Raw genomic sequence first — 18,292 nt, 5'->3', positions numbered from 1 at the left:
TGAAATTGAAAGAAAGATACCAAAAGATCTACGGAGAAGGTAACAAGTGGAGATTTAACAAAAATGTGATCGGAGATGATGAAACTATAATATTCATATGCTTGTACAAAATGCCTTTTATTGCAACTGTTTATTATTAGTACGTATTGTCTTTATAAATAATGTTCCTTCTTCATTTTACACTTACTGAAGCGTAGGAATATAATAAGTATGTATACAGCGTGTTATTGAAAGGTAGGTAAAAATAAAATCGGTAATTGGTCTCGAAGTATGGGTCCTAAAAGTAAAAAAAGTTCAGGTAAAAGTGTTCTCCTTTTAGAGATAAAAATGATTAAAATTTATGCCCAAATTCGTTGTACGCCTCTGATAAAAAGATCATCTTTCGTTTCCATAGCAACATTTAGTCTTTACAAGTTTTATTGTTACAGTTGCTAGGATTTACTAAAATAAATGAGTTTTACTTATTTATCCTTCAGTAGCGTCTAAAAAGGTTGGATAAGGGTTAATTTTCCCCTTATAATTTTGATAATACGAACCAAGTTTTTCAGACTTCTTCGATTTCGCGAATAACTGTCAATTTTGTTGTACGTACCTTTCAATAATACCCTGTACACTTTTTTTTCCTGATTTTTTTAATAGATGGTCAAATAATAATTCTCAACTATCCCACATAATCCATTAAACGTAGTTGTTTGGACTGTGTAGGAATCTAGCTCAAGGTGCTCAGTAGGTAAAAAAAAACGTAAACAGTTTAACAGGGAAGGAAGATTATGGTCGCCCCACTAATTCCAATACTCTCAGGTGTCATAAAATTATGAAATACTTTACGGAACTTATTTTGATATTTTAAAATCAATAGTAACTTACAGGTACATGGTACGTTTGCATTATTCACTTGTACGTTTTAAGATAGAGACTATATTTTCATAATATCGCTATATGTATTTATAAGCCAAAGATTGTTACGTCAGTTGCGATTTATTTACAGTGGTTCAAGAGCTGTAGATTTTGTCTATTAACTGTAAAGGTTTTTTTTGTTAAAAATCGAACTGAAAAAAATTAACATTTAATATTGTTACAGCAAGACTGCCCAAATGGTCGACTGACTCCTGCTAAATTTGTAGACATGTATAAGATGTTCTTCCCGTCTGGAAATGCCGAAGAATTTTGTGATCACGTATTTAGGACTTTCGACATGGATAAAAATGGTTACATTGACTTTAAGGTAAATCATTCTTTACATTTAAACTTGGTCTTAAATTTTTAGAACCACCGCGTGATTAGAAATGACTGAGTCTGTTGGTAAACCTGAATTTTTAGTTGAAATTGTTATCATGATGTTTGTATAATTTTCGGTTGTCAGCTGTCAAGATTAATAGATTATTGACATTTTTAATTTGCAAAATGTATCCAAAACATAACCTAAATTTATGGCATGTCACGATTGACGTATGTGTCACACAATTACTTCCGTTATACCAACCTAAACGCAAAAAAAGTTCACATTTTTGACAAAGTCATTTTTGATCACGAGCAAAGACTTCAGATATATATAGACCGGCGATAGAACGAAAAAGCTGAAGCTAACCGGTCGCCATTTTGGATGTGACCGAAACCGCGGGAAGTTTAAAATCGTATACAATCGACTTCATATGAATAGTGAGTTTGCACACTATACACTTCAAACTAATAAACTTCAACAATACTATAATTGCTGAATCTTAAATGCACGGAAACACGATCAAAAGAACCAAAGAAACTGTGATCACATCCACGTCACAACTGAAAGTGATACATAAAAAAGAAATAGGTTATGGGTATGGGTTGTTGCGGTGTTATTAGTGACAGAAAAGTAACAGCAATGGCGGCGATTTCTGTTGACAGAACTGCTTCACGAAATACAATAGAATTTAGGGTGACAGCCAGTCTATATATATTTGAAGTCTTTGATCACGAGGTATTTACAGAATTACTTTTTAATGTTACTTATTAATGTGCAGTAAGGAAACGGCTTGTGAACAACTTAAGTACACTCATTGAACAGCCAACAATATTTAACAAAAATGCAACATCATGAACTTTTGAGATGCAACATTTTTACTTTTTTTTAACGGCTGTTCTATATTTTATTATATATCGGGTGTTTAATTGAAAAAGTTATCAAGTTTGCGTTGCTTTCTTGATAGAAGAAAACATAATGAAAACGCATATTTTACTAGTCCATAATGTTGTATATAATTGACATTTCCGCGTTGTCAATTGTCATCGATTATTTTACGAAATTTTACGTTAATTGTCGACATATTTCACAATGTTTATTAAAAACCAAGACCCACCTGATGACTTTTTAATTGTACACCCGATATTTATGTAATATTTACATCATTTTTTCAACACAACTATTAAAAATATAATGTTTATAATTTAATTCTAATTTTGGATATTCCTATGTTAAAAGACAATTAAACTAAATCCTATTTATTATTTTAAATTAAAAGCGTAAGTATCGAAAAAACCATCAATCCGCTTAAAAAAGTGCGCATGACCCCATGGCTCGAAAACTAATGACGTTACTATTAAAAAGCACATGTGAGAAAACTAAGTACAGTTCGAGTGTTAGTTTTTTTAACTATTCCTATTTACCATATTCCATAAGTAGTATTCATCCTCGGTTTGAACTTAATCTTTTATACAGAAGTAGATCTTTTATACAGAAGTAGACAGAAACAGCTAAAATGCGAATTATCTATGCAGGATTTAATGAAAATTTATATCTTTTTGTCAAAAGCACCCTAACATTTTTGTAAAAATTAAGATATGTGTGTTTATTCGTTAACTTTCATGAATATTTCAATCATTTTTTTATTTGTTTTGAGAAAATTCCTTCAGTGTTCATTGTTAAGGGAACATATTTTGATATAAATTTGATCTTGTCACGTTTTCTCTTTGGTCCTGTCAGAACCTGATTCAAAATTTTTAAAAGCAAGCTGGTTGAATGATCCCCGATTATAAATATGTTTTAATGCTCTATGCACCTACCTAAATTGTTTTGACATTTGTTTGTCATTCGTTAAACAAATATGTCGCATTTATTGAATTTTTAACATTATGTATATAATAATATATGTAAATAAAACTGGCAACATTTTTGAATGTGCTGGAAGATGTTATACCAACAACGTATTTTTTTTTATAATCCCGAGTTACAGCAAAATGGATAGCGTGAAAATATTCTCTATGCTCAAATACCTAGTTAAACAATTTTCATAGCGATCGGTTGAACGGTACAAGAAATCGACAATGTCTTCCACGTAACATTTAGCGCTTTCTAAGCTGAAAACAGCAATGAAAACCGGGTTCCGAAATTTTCATAAATAATTGAGATTATAATTTTAAAAATACGTGATGAAAAATTTCACCAAAACTTAAAAAAAATTATGAGAATTTGTATTTAAAATTTCGTAGCAATAGCTCTGTTAATAATAGAATATTACATTCTGAACATGTAATGCACACCTCGCAAGTGAAAAAGGTAGGAACTCGCCACTTACTTCCATAAGAAGAATCGGGGTCTATGTGTCGAATGGTATGTGGGTAGCTTTTCGTTGGACGTTCAAAGAAATTGCTATTTCAACAAGTATGCAACTTGCAATATACCACATGTAGTTTTCTCAATACATAGCCTGGCGAAGGCGGTGAACTAATCTCATTTCTTTTACAACAGCAAATAACTGCAAATAAGTTGGTACACTAAAATTTGTGTCTTCCTGGCATTTTATGCAATGATTTTAGCTTATTTCAAGCTTTTGTTGTCATTTTGGCAGGTTTCATTAATTACTTCACAACAACTTACACTGCATCGCTTATTGCATTGTCCAATTTTCCAATTTGGTGCAAACGCTCACACAACTTTTTTAAAAACATCTACCTCAATGGAAGCCTCAATTATCTTCAAGGGCTTTAGTAAGTTTAAGGAACTTTTTATTATAATATTATAAAATTAGTTCGAAACTTACCACGATTATGTACAGTCGGGGCCATTAATAATGACCGTCTCCCGGTCCTAGCAATGGACTGCCGAAAGTACCCGAGCGGTTTGAGAAAGGCAAGTTGGTTTACAACTGCAAACACAAACCTGCATTTATTAAAATTTAGCTTTCTCTAAGGGCTCGGGTAATTTCGGCAGTCCATAGCTAGCACCATGGTCACGGGAGACGGTCATTATTAAAGAAAATACTTAGTGTTATTTTATAATATTCACTGACGAAGATTTAGAATATTGTTTGATTGAAAGATATAACTTCTGAAATAAACATGTGGCAAAAGAATTGGAAAAATTTCTTGAAATTATTGACTCGCGGTGAAGTCGAAATGAACAAATTAAAAAAATATTGAAAAAAGATTTATGGAGATAACTTTAAGTTTTTTGTTGACAATTAAGTTTGATCAGTTAAATTCTCTGGTTTGCTATTTTCAGATTATTTTATTTTATTATTGGGTGCTTCATTTTGAAATTTTTGGCTAATTTCTAGAGATGTACCGACTGCAGTCGGCCGACTAGTCGGCTTTGTCAAAACCGGTTAAAATTAGTTTAATCGACCGAAAATTGGTGTCAAAGTGTAGATAATCTTCCGCTAGTTACGATTCTGAAATCGCCGTCACGATATATGGTCCAATAAACACGCAGAGCGAATTCAAAATTTCCAAAAATTTTCCAAAAAAGTGGTTAAAATTGGTTAAGTATTGTATAAACTGCCCTAAATTGTGTTATTCTTTATTTTTGTACTGAGTTACTACAAAAAATTAAATGTTAAAATTATCCAAAAAAATTTAACACATTTTTTGGAAAAAAAAGAAACTTCAGTTATTCCTTTTATTAAAATAAAACAAGTTTTTAAGGTAGTCAGAGAAATAGAAAAAAAAAACCACTGTCTGTTGCATTTATAAACAGTCGGCCGACTGTAGTCGGCACATCTCTACTAATTTCGTTAAAACAAATCTACTACGCAGAAATTTTATCATACTTTCGGCACCGTGTAAGTATTTTGCTTGCATTTACTCTTTCTCCTTATTGATATTATAAAAGTTTTCAAAGGAATGAGCTATTAAAAGATTTCTCGCTGTGGGCGAGAGATAAACCGTATGCTTAATGCCCCAGCTAATATTTTGGGTTGTCAAATTCAGCAAAATTAATGTACTTTTTTTACAATAGCTAATAAAGTTACAATTTTTGGAGACAATTAAAATATGTGGCAAATTAAAATAAAATTCTCCACAATCTTGCCATTTTTACTTCCTTAGCACAAGCTAAGTAATCGAGTCGATCCGACGAATGGTCACTTTTTTAAAAGCACAATGAGTTTAGCTTTGGCTGAAAATAGATTTTCGTTTTTTCACATTTTATTTTCTATTTTAAAGTGTGATACATTATTAAAATATAAAATTCGTAGCCCTATACATTTTTATGTCACGAATATAGAAAGTTATGCAGGGTTATGATACAGTAATGCACAAAATTCATAAAACGCGTAGTATTTGTTTTTGAAAAAAAAAGAAAAAACATGTCAAGCCTTTCATTTGACTCTTCATCTTCTGACATATGAATATCAAAAAAAATTACGTCGAATTTGTAAAAGTTATGACGTCATCAGTGATTTTTTTTAAATGAGACGCAATTTTGATTGGATTGTTTGAACAAACGAAATAAACATGATATGAACATGAAACAAACTGAAATCCAAATAATTAAAAATTCAAACAAAATTCTGTCAAAGGGAATCGCTTTTGTCAGTTTCTTAAGTTGGTTTAATAAAATACAGAATACTTTTTGACTGTATGTAATCCGGTAGTTTGTGACTTATAAACAAATATGATTTTGTTCATCTATACTTTTGTCTAAAAGTCGCATAATAATGGCTCGTTTAACCGAAAAAGAACGTGTAGAAATCCTAAGGATGGTAGGTTATGGCGATAGGCGTCGAAGCATGAAGAAGTGTGCGCTTTGTTCAAAAAACTACATTTTGAACGACTTACACTCACTACAAGCACATTGTTACAAAATTTAATCAAACAGGAAACGTGCGAGATGTTCCAAGATGTGGAAGACCACAAATAAATGATAACACCAAGTTGAATATCTTGTTATCATTGGAAGACAACCCTCATGTAACAACGACGGAAATGGCGTTACAGGAAAACGTTAACCAGTCGTTTGTGGTAAAGTTTTTAAAAAAAGAGAAACTACATGCATATAAGGTTCAACTCATCCATGAACAATCAGGAATTTTGTGAAAGCTTCCTGAGATATTGTGACGACAATCCCAATTTTTCAAGTAGTGTCGTATTTTCGGATGAAGCAAGATTTTACTTAAATAATATCGTAAATTGTCGTTACTGGCCTCAAGAATAACCTCATTGGATTCAAGCTGCACACACCCAACGTCCCCAAAAAATTCATGTTGGAGTGGAAATAACAAACAGAAGATTCATTGACCCGTACTTTTTTTCACAGAAATTTAACAGCAGATCAATATTTAGATCATCTTAGAACCGCAGTGCTTCCGGACCAATTGTCTCGTACGTTTCCTGATCCAGATAATCCACAGAATTTAGTTCGCAGGATTTGGTTCCAACAGATGGGGCACCACCACATTATTATATTATACTTTCCTATTTAAAAAAATCATTGATGACGTCATAACTTTTACAAATTTGACGCAAATTTTTTTGACATGTCAAAAGATGGAGAGTAAAATAAAAAGCTTGACATGTTTTTGCATTTCTTCAAAAACAAATGCTGTGCTTTTTATGAATTTTGTGCATTACTTTATCATAACTCTGTATATGTATCACAATGCTCTTTCACTTTTAAAATAAAAGCTCAAAATGGGTTGGCGTTTTTCCTGATTTTGGCATCTTTTAATGACTGTATGGAGGAGCCTTAAGGCAGAACCTCACCTTCCCAGAATATGTCGCAAATAACGTAAAACGTCGTTTCTAATTGTAGCCTCATACCAGCATTTGTAGGAGTGGACGATGCCTATTCGTCACAAAAATTCCTTGTGCAAAAATATTATTTATCAACATTTTATGATAGTTTTTCTTAAAAAAATTAAAACATATCAATAACGGAATCCCTTTTAAAAGAAAGTAATATGTACAATATTCTGGTTTATTTTTGAAATAGTCTTGTAGAAGAGAATTTTATTGCGCATTGAGCAGAAATTGTTATTTGCTTTTAAGATTATAACTTTTTAAGATACATATAACGAAAAAAATGGCAGAAACAAAATGCAAGATTTTGGTAGAATTAGGTAACCAAATATGCACGTTTGAAATGATGTACGACACATCCCAGCAGGTTTACTCTAATCCGATAATAATAAGTTGGGAACGAATAACACCAGCTTCTTAAATCTTTTAATAATGCTACGTAAATAAAAGTCATCTTGTTCATTTTACCCTCATTTTACATACTACTTTGCTGTACATTATAGATATCTATGTACTCGTATTACTAAATTACTAAGTAATTTTTCATTAACTGCCATCTACAGTTTTTTTATTCGTATTTTTTTCACATTAGAAATGTGAAAATAAAAAAAATGCGAAACGATGTAGCAGAAATCCACAATTAAAAAATGAAAGATTCGGCTAACCCGACCTAAACCTAGTTGACTAGTTAATAATTATAACTTTTATTGTACGTGTAGCGTACAATTGATGGGCATGGATCAGTTGCGGGCCGCAGTCAAAAAAATCTGCAGGTGCTTCTGGTCCTAGTCCCACAGGACAGTTGCGCGCTAACTACTTGAGACAATGGGTCAGTTGTAGGGTGTGATCAAAAAGATTTGTATATAATTTTAGGGATTAACACCATAAACCGTTATTCCCTGCCACAGTAGTTTACGTAGGTGTTGGTCAGTTTAAAATAAATTAGTACTCGCAGAAATAATGGCAGAGACACAATTGCACATGGTATTTATTAATCATTAGACTATGTGTGTAGAACTGAAAATGTTTTTACTGTTCTTAAATTTTCCAGCAATATATTTATCTGGTAAAAAATTGCTCGAATGTTATTTGACAGAACGTCCCTTGCCCTGGAAATACAGCATAGTATATTCGTTTAGTATATAGCTCATAAAATTATATAGACTTCACACTATAAGAGGCTGATCCTGGATTAAAAAGCAGGTCAATTCAAGAGACACTGTAACTGCATCTGCTAACAGTAGGATTTACTGCATCTCCACCCCAGCGTTAGGAGTTCAATATTATCATAACATTTTATGAGGTATATCTTAAACCAAACGAGTATACAATAAATCCTGATTTTTCGAAAAATTTTCAGATTCAGATTGCGAATTTAAAGTAAAGATAAAGAAGCGTACGTCACGTTTGTTTCAAGTGAGCTTTTTCATTACAAAATTTTGTGATGACGTCATCAACGCAACTCTTGGAGAGTTCGGCTGATCTCGCGGAAAGCCAACGAAGTCTCAAGTGGACACAAAAATAAATAACTAAAATATGTTCTCAAACGTTATTATATTCAAAAAATGTATTGCATATTTTCATTTTCAAAAGTACTAATTGCGTTACTTAATTTTGAGTGTTTCCTCACAAATGCTTATAAATTTTTATTTCTGCCTCATCGAAAACATATTGCGGACATGTTATTTTGTAATTTTTTTACACACTCCAGCATATGAAATTTTGATAAATTTTGTTTACATTCTGTTTAAGTTTGTTGAAACTATATCTTACCCCAATAAATGGTTGTACTGTGGGGGTGAATAATAATAATAATAATCTTACTAAGATAAACCCCTCAGTAAATATACATAGTTAGTGCTCTTTTGCCATCTTTTTTTTGTTATCTTTTTGTTTATATGCAGATGATTAAAAAATGACCGAAAAGCTGAAGATCTCGAAAAAAATATTTAAAAAAATCTCTGAACTCTGTTTTTGATAATATTAAATTTCAAAGTCAAAGAATTAGCTTCGTAAATATGATGTTTTAATGTGAATTTAATTGACCGTCTAAAATTCCTACAAAGAATTCTATATTTATGTGTTTTAAATGTTTTACAACATTATAAAAAACATAATGCACGATACAATAGCAGTTTACTAGTGTAAGACATCATATCTAAACTGTGCAAAATATGATGAGTCTATACTTGTGATTTATCATTGCATTGATTTTTGTTAGATTTGCTTATGAAAGTGGCTGAAAAAAATTAATTAATGACTCAATTTATTTTATTGATTAAATCAGGAACTGCAAAACCGAATGCTTTGAAATCTTACAGACGTTTTGAAGTTATTGTAAGCATGGTCAATTTTTAATCAAAGTGTATCGGTTCTCTCTCAGCGAAAATGTGTAATCTGTGATGAGTCTATACTTGTGATTTATCATTGCATTCATTTGCAAAGTGGCCTAAAAAAATTAATGAATGAATGATTTTATTTTATTGATCAAATCAATTACGGCACACACCATTTTCCCGAAAATTTGGGAATACAATACTGTTATTATTCGAGGGTCCGGGGTGGGCTAGTTAGCATCATGCTTGCCCGCTACACCTTGGGTCGTGGGTTCGATTCCCGCCATGGCTCTGGGTGTAAAGTGTATGTCCCGTTCCCCTGTAATTGGGCCTCAGTGCCTGTTGGGGGACGTAATTAATAAAATAAAAATAAAATAAATAAATAAATAAATAAATTATTAGTATTTTACACTGCACCAATCGAAGTTGATGTACGTGTCCTTGCAAAAATGTTGATGACGTCATCACAAATTTTTTTAGACTAGAAACTCATTTCAAATAGATGCGTAGCACGCTTCTTGACATTTGCTTTAACATTGCAGATTTACACATGTTTATTTACTTCAACTTATAGAGGTTCTCATAAAAAAGTAAAATTCGCAAAATCGATTTTTTAAATTTTTCTAAAGTGCTGCATATTTTTCATTCTACTTCAGGGACGAAGTAGAACGAAACCTACCCAAATTGATATACGTATCCTTACAAAAATGTTGATGTGTGTTGATGTTTTTACATTTACTTTAATATTATTTATTAACTTATAGAGGCCTTCATAAAAAATAAAATTGGCAAAACCAATTGTATAATTAACATAATTAATATAATTTTCGAAAAAGCTGGATACGTTTTATTGTTCTATCGAAATAACCTTCGGCCAATTTTGTTTTTACCACCTACCACGTTAACATTGTGTAGTTACCTTAACTCGTCAAGTTAATATATGTTATATATATATAAACAATGTCATAACGTTCTACGATTTTCAATGAAATTAAGTTTATGGTTTTAGAAATATCAAAAATTAGACGGAACCTTTCAGAAACTGAAAAGGTTGAAATTGTTTCATGCATTATTTTTGGACATCCTTACATCCTTTGTAAGCAGTCGTAAAAAGTAAAACCATGTTATTAAAATACCAGTAAGATTTCACTTCAAAGCATAGTTGTTAATAAACATGCATGCATGCGTGTCTGACTAAGAGGTGGGGCGGTTAATAAACATTTATTGTTAATTGCATTTTTTTTACATCGAAGGCTAGACAACCCGTTGGAAAGTTGTAGACTGCAGTTTCGATCTTGTTTGATCTCATTAGTACAACACATTCCACCGAGTTGTCTAGCATTCAATGTGTTTCGTTTATGTGCTTAAACTTAGCATCCATATGTATTAGTGAGATGTAAGTGTGGCGGACCTATGTGATTTTCTCCCACTATTCCGAAAGGTCGTCTTTTCGCGCTATTTTGGGGAACCATTAACGAGTGGACGGAAACAGCTACTTCCCAGACAAAAGCCCCGTCGGAGCTGAATTACACCTATCTACACTGGTGTCGCCCCATCCGAGGATTTGACCGCATTAATCTGAATTGTAAATTGTTTTTTACACCGACTAGACCCGTTGGAAAGCTGTAGACTGCAGTTTCGATCTTGTTTGATCTCACCAGTACAGCACATTCCTTATATCTCATTTATTGTTGATGTTCTGTAAATACTAAAACAAGTGTCTTTCAAAATTTTTAAACAAGTTGATATTTTTGTTTAAATTATAGAATTTAATTTTGCATTTTTTTTTAATAAATCCTGTATGTTAAATAAACTAATAAAAATAAGGTGAAGCATTAAGCCACATGCAAAGATATTCTGCATATTTCAAGTGACATTTTTTGATAACATTTTGTGATGATGTCACCAATTTTTTGGTGGAGGCGAGTATCCCAATTTTGATACACCTAGTGTAAGAACAATGCCGAATTCCCAGGATTTCGATAAAATTAGATAAGCTTTCCTGAATTAGTTAAAAAGAAATTCACACATAATGCTACAAAACTTTCAAGGTTGATGAATATCAACCAGAAAATAAAGATTTATTGATAGAACTTAACAACCTCAGTAAATGCAAGAAATTAGTCAAATCTTGTTTAAAATCTTAGCACGTGATTTTGGATACGATCTTTACAAATGTTTTTTTTATTAAATAAGACGTTTTGTTTTACTTTAACAGTATTTAACGCACCATATCATTTTTTAATCATTTAAGAGTGAAATTAATACATTTTTTGATATTCATAACTAATTTACTGTATACACTGCTTGTTTGTAATTTTTCTACTGTGCTCGAAAGCTCAAAAACTGTTAGTCGCTTAGAATGACCATATAATAATGTGTGACGATTAATAATTTCACATTTCAAGTTTAATTTCTAACACACGAGTATACACTACAAATACAACTTGTTATCTGGACCAGGAGTCTGCGACTGTTTTTTTTTTTTGTATTGCAAACTTACAATACTGATTTGAAAAGTAATCGGGGGATGGTTACTCCTACCTCTGCACTTACGGAGTATACAAAGCTTTTAATATACTGTCTATTAAAAATGGGTAATTCCTTTTATAGTAAATTCACTTGACTTGTACTTAGTAAAACTTTACAGCCCCATTAACGGACAATACCGGACAATTGTCCGCTAGGTACAAGTAAAGTGAGTGTACTATACATAATAATTACCATATTCGGATCAAGATTCTAAGGACCTAAACAGTAAACTAACATCTCAAAATTTGTGTAGGATTTGCCATGAATAGATAAATTGGCTTACTTTCAAATTGAGATAATTTAAATTTGTTTTGTACATGTATATACCTTAACGAAGACTTCCCCCACCATATTTTTCCCGATTATTCTAGATTATTCTAGACTAAGGAATTACAACTACCCTAATTTATATCGTATCAATTACTCTTACCACTCTCTCCTCCTGACATCAAGGGCCTTCAGGGACGAGTTCGGAATGGGGCCGCGATCTAAATTCGAGAATGTCTAGAACCCTAGAAATTTACAACTATTGCCAACTTTAACTAGCTTTAAACAGTTTACGTCTGTTCTGTCGTCATTCTCAAAAAATATGTTGAGGAACACTAGATTTTCAGAACCTTCCGAATTTGAGGTGTGCTCTTTGAACCCCTTGATGATCAAACCTTTTTGTTTGCCCAATATATTTTTGATTACAATCCTTACAACTTATTGCATAAATCTCCAACTTTTCCTTCGGCCTTACTTTACCTTTCGGGTTTCCAGGAAGCGTTTGAAGACTGTCCAGATGTATAAATCACCTTAATATCGAGTCTTCTGAAAACTTTTTCCATCTCTTTTGTTTTCTTGAAAAAAGTTGGCTTTACATCTCGAAAATAAATGAAGCAAAAACATTTTTTTGACGAATAATAATTAGAGCACAACTTCGTGTATCCCTATACCTAATTTCAATTGATTTGTACAATTGGTTTTCAAGATATTTTACCGTTTCCAGACATTCTAGCAACCCTGTGTATTATAGTCCGATTAGTAAGTGGTTTTTCCCTACAAAAGATGGGGCAGTAATGATTTTGATATATGTTCTTTTAGTGGTGACACTGATGAGAAATACAAGTTTCCGACTTTAGGCGATCGAAGCGCGATAAGTATTTTTCAAAATGTGTGCATTGCAAGGTCAATTATTTTAGAAAATTTGACAATATGTTTTCCATGTAGTATTAGAGGCCACCTCATCGGCCACGTGAGGCCTATCATATATTTAGAAGCCGCGAATAGAAAAAATATTACTAATTCTGGTGGTTATAATAAATCAAATAAATTTTGATTAAGTGAAAAAATTGAAATGATTGTGGTGCACTCGCTGTGTACGATGGCGTAGAATGGGAAAAGCTCGATATATACAGGGTTATTCAGCTAAGATGACCCATTTATGTTTTTAAGATAGGCAATCCAAAATACCGATTCCACCTGAAACTGGATTACAAAAAATGTTTCAAAATTAAATTGTATCAAAGTTTGGCAAATGTAAAAACGTCAGTCAACATCAGTGTCAGAAAAACGCCTATGCATTCAATAACGAGAAAACCGACAAGATCCTTAGTTATGGATGCGTTATGGAGAATGACACAAAAAGGCTAGGCGTACAGCACAATTGTATGCCCGAAGATACCCTGACCGTGTGACCCCAACACCCAAAATTTTCAAGAGGCTAGAAAATTCGTTGCGTAAGAAAGTGGCCTGCTAGCGAGAGGAAACGGAACCAGACTGCGACTAGTTTGGAAACTGTAGTATAACTTCTTGCACAAATTAATGAGAATCCTCATCTGGGAGTTATGGTACAAATTGCTATTGCTAGATAATAAATGATAAATAAATTTCATCCTAACCTAATATCTGTACCTGGAGCATGCACTTCGATCCACAAAACAACCACAAATATTGGATTTTTATAACTTTATAAGAAACCAAATGCAAATTAATCCCAATTTTATTGAGTGTGTTTTGTTCAGTGATGAAGCTAAAGTCGGCAATTTATTACAGTTGCAGGACAGTCTTGAATGTATTGAATGTGTTTCGTTCACCTACCAGGCAATAAAAAAAAAAACATAATTTGCCTACAAAAATCTCTTTTAGATTCGACAAACATGTCGGTTTTCTCGTTATTATCGTAAGAATGCATTGGCATTTTTCTGACACTGACGTTTCTATATATACACTTATAAGCAAACTTTGATACAATTCAGTTTTGAAACATTGTAATCCAGGCTCAAGTGGAATCGATATTATGGGTTGCCTATTTTAAAAACACAAATGGGTCATCTTAGCTGAATAATCCTGTATATAAACCACTCAAAATTAAGTATGTAGGGATATTACGTGTCCGTAGAATGTTTCTTTAGAGGATCTTTTTTTTTGTATATAATATTAATAGGTTCATAGCAGCACATTTACATAAAAAAGTCAAAATAACAATGTTACAAACTGGTTCGATGTATTGGGGTAGGAGACGATTTCCTCCTTATCTGTATACCATTGCGACGACTGTCATTATGAACACAATACCGCGGTTTGTAGGTGAACAGAATGTCTTCCCATGTTGCGTCCAAATTCTTCTCTCGCGATTGTACTCCATAGTTAAGGCTAGACGGCGAAGGGATCTGCGAACTTCAACCTCACAACAAACGATCCCTCACGGTTTGATTCGAAATCCTTATCCCACTGGTGTTCACAAGGCTTTGAAGGTGCTGACAAGCTGTCGCAAAAGGTTGCCACCTCGTTTGTATTACTAAAAATCTATCCTCTCTAAGGCCCGGTTGTACAATCGCTGGTCAAAAGTGCTGGTCAGTAGTTACAGTTAACTGATAGTTATAGTTATTTACGTGGCAAGCTTAGTAAATTAGCCTTTACGGGCGAGCCGGAATGTTTGCAGGGCGAGCGACGTAGGAGCGAGCTCTGTAATCCGGTGAGCCCCAGTAAAGGCTAGTTGCAAGCGAGCCGCGTACAACGTTTTACTTCCTCTTGCTGAAAATCCTGAAAATGAATAACTTTGGCATCTCTAGAAATTATACTTGAAACTACAGTCATAGAAATTGTAGTTATTTTTCATAGTTTGCTCCGGTAACTATGGAAAATTGAATTGTTTGAAAATAACGGGACTGTCAATTTGTAAATTCGATTAATAATTTAAATAGTTTAATTTTGTTTCTGAGCTCTGTTAATTGTGGAATTCGATGAAGATGAAGAGTTTGAAGGTGATTTTAACGTTAGTATTAGCACAGTATTAGTGAGATTAAGAAAAAGGCCGACGCAGCGAATGTGTGTTTGATTCCGGTGCTGTCATGATAACGTTTTACAGGCACGGTGCCTGTAAAGCTGCCACGGTAACGCTTTACAGGCAGGGTGCGTGTAAAGGCTAATTTACCGAGTTAGTTCAGACGACAGTAAACGAGCTTTAACAAGACAAGAGGAAGTAAAATCAGTAATGCGTCTTTGAACCCCGTTCCAACTGTTGGTTGAGTAACTGGAAGTTAATATTAAATTTCCTTTCGTTGGTACTAAACACTGCACTTGTAAGCATGCGCTGTTCGCTCGCATTGTCATATGAGTTGTTCAGAAGCCAAATTGCCAGAAAATTAAATAAATTGATAGTTTGCAAAATACGTTTTAAAGAAATCAGCCTCTACCTGAACAAATGAACAGTATTTTAATCATTGTTTTACATCGATGTATATGATGGTATGTGAAAAATGTCACATTTTTTTTTATATATATACTGCGCCCAAATAGCGAATAAAATTAGAATTTTAAATTGTGATCGTTGGCATTTAAAAAAACGGTGCTCAAGTAGATGAAAATAGAAATTAATATAGAAATTTGAGGAAATAATGAGTAAATGAGTTAGCATATTGTTCTTCGGCACTATTATATGCATTATTATCAAAATCCATCAGGTAATCCATTATAAGCATAAAACTAAAGAATTACACACCGAATTTAAAACGTTACGTTCCTGATTGTCAACGAAAGTGACGTATTTCGTCAGGCGTCGACGTACAACTTCTAGTCATTTCTCCAAGTTAATCGGTAGTGGATGTGCTGGTCAAAGGAAGTGGTAGTTAACTTCATAACCACGTTTTGTAAAAGTCATTCAAAAAAAAAAAACTTGAAGTTAACTCGAACTTGATAGTTAACTGTCCATTGTACAACCGGGCCTTATAGTGTGGTTGCACGTCATAGTCCAAAAAGTTAACAACACTAGTACTAACACAATTATTAACTAAACAATACCTATAAGTAATTGTAGTTAACGAAATAAACAGTTTTCACACTACTTACTATTATTCGTGGTCTCTGCAATCATATTTATAAATATATATTTACAAATCAATTTATGAAGTCAATCACTTTCTAATTGACAAGTGACATTTTGATGAGCAAAACGAAGATAAGACAAATTCGGGAAAGAACTGCTGCGAGTTGTCGCTATTATTATTAGGAGCTTTTAATATAATGGCTTTGTTGTAGTATCTGAATATTCTTACTTGATCAGGAAGGACAAAGAATTATAAATCCATACAATACTTTGCCTTTGTATCAAAATACAACGTCTGACCTGAAACAAGCCAATTTATTCTAACTTACTTCTCCTTTTCTATGTCAAAATTACAAATGCGTTGATTGGTGGATTTCATATCTAGTCGTGTTAGGATATGAATTCATATCCGTTCAATTAGCTGCAGTTGCATAGATTTCCATTCAGTATGTAATTTATAAAAGTGTGAATATACATTTGGAAGTAGAAAAAAAAATTAACAATACACGCATGTAACGGTTTTACTGGCTCCAGAAGGTGACCGACTCGCCTGTCTTTTCTTTCAAAAGTATTTCTTCTGTCCACCAGTAGAAACACTTTTACCATGCTAGTAATTTCAAATACTATTCAGTTGACAATAATACTTGACCGATGTAGTCAAAATAGTAAAATAATAGTAAAAGTTCACAGCAAAAAATTAAAAGTCACAGATTCAGAAGCACATCACATTTTGAGTTCATTTATGCATTGCCGTTAGTAGTGATTTGATGAAAATGAAAAGTAGATTAACAAAGCTCGTAAGAGTGTTTATTCAAATGGAAATATAATTAGTTAATTACACACAATTGAAACTTTCTAGACCTCAATGAAATATTTCCAATTTTGTGCCCATTTTTCACGCAAAACTGTTTTAAATTCTTTGAAATTTCAAGCAATACCAAAATTTATGGGGGGTTGTGCCAAAATCGTTTGAACCATTTTATATAAGTAGACAAAATAATGTTACTCTTATTATACTTTGTATATTTGTTTTTAAGTAAAATTTCGAAAATAGGCCTAAAAGCTAGCAGTAAATTGTGTTTGATCAAATAAAAAACTAAACACCAACGTTAGGAAAAAGGAACTGCGTTAAAATGTAGCTTCATACACCTTCCATCCTTAATTTTAAAAGTTTCACCAAAATGTGTTTTTTTTTAAGGTTTAGGTTGTTTATCTAAAATTGTCGCTGTTCAGGGACACAAGGTAGTTTGAACAGTGGATAAGGACCACTAGATTTATTGGGACACCCTTCGACGCCACAGTTTTTTGTAATTTGTAAATGCAAGATTGTATTTTGTGCCAAACTGATAGTGACAAATGTAAGTTTTCCTTGTACCAACTTTCCTTGCTATCCACGACTGATTTTAAAAACTGGAGAATAGGCTGTGATTACGAGTTCTTGCGATGTTGCCATCGCGAGTTATTCCGAGCCTGGTAAAGTTTGTCCAGAATTATAAGAATTTTATGGACTCCCAACGTTAATTCGTTTTACAGCCCAGGCCTCAATTCTATTGTACAGGTAAAGAGCCTGTCAGGGGAAAGCCGATGTTTTCTGTACCTGAGTTCGCCCCGCTCTTCAGCTGTACAATGAAATCGACAACAGGGCTGTAAAAGGAATTAACTTTGGGAGTCCATAAAATTCTTATAATTCCAGACAAACTTTAATTAACGTAAGCCAACTAAAGCAGAATTTAAAAAATCCTCCGATATATTAATACATATTTTTGTTAGTTTTTGACAGAGATGACCCACTCCTAAGAGGAGTGACGATTTTTTAAAACTAAAATTGCCCAACTATTGTATTTTTCAATATTCAAAACCACTACAACCGTGTTGTAACATAATTGAAGTAAAAACTAAAAAAAAAAAAAATCGAATGTTTCTGTCGCTTTGTGTTCATTTCACACTGTAAAACAGTTTGAGCGTGAATCTCCGTATAGCTCAAATGTTTTATTTTCTCGGTGGTTGGATCTGAGCATGTTGAAACATTTTATCTTATCGAACGTTTGGGAAGTCAGTTGGACCAGTCGGAAAAATATCAATTGGCTTTAATGTATACAAAACGTTACGTCTTTTTTATGTT

General features: G+C 32.8%; 2 protein-coding genes across 9 annotated transcripts in view; both read left to right on the top strand.

Annotated features, from left to right (window-relative positions):
• The window catches only part of LOC135135649 (neurocalcin homolog), a 103,696-nt gene that overhangs the window by 63,378 nt on the left and 22,026 nt on the right, over nt 1-18,292 (top strand). The gene's annotated exons all lie outside the window — the stretch shown is intronic.
• LOC135135650 (neuronal calcium sensor 2) overlaps nt 1-18,292 on the top strand; it is a 96,951-nt gene that overhangs the window by 63,378 nt on the left and 15,281 nt on the right. For all 7 annotated transcript variants that reach the window (XM_064064770.1, XM_064064771.1, XM_064064767.1 and 4 more), the window contains one exon: nt 1,082-1,225. In XM_064064770.1, coding sequence (XP_063920840.1) covers nt 1,082-1,225 — 144 coding nt within the window. The remainder of the gene's footprint in view (nt 1-1,081; nt 1,226-18,292) is intronic.

The sequence above is a fragment of the Zophobas morio genome, unplaced genomic scaffold (genome assembly GCF_036711695.1).
Source record: "Zophobas morio isolate AGI-343-1 ecotype UQ-CSIRO unplaced genomic scaffold, CSIRO_AGI_Zmor_V1 ptg000024l, whole genome shotgun sequence".
NCBI lineage: Eukaryota > Metazoa > Arthropoda > Insecta > Coleoptera > Tenebrionidae > Zophobas > Zophobas morio.
This window is presented reverse-complemented; position numbering and strand designations above follow the sequence as displayed.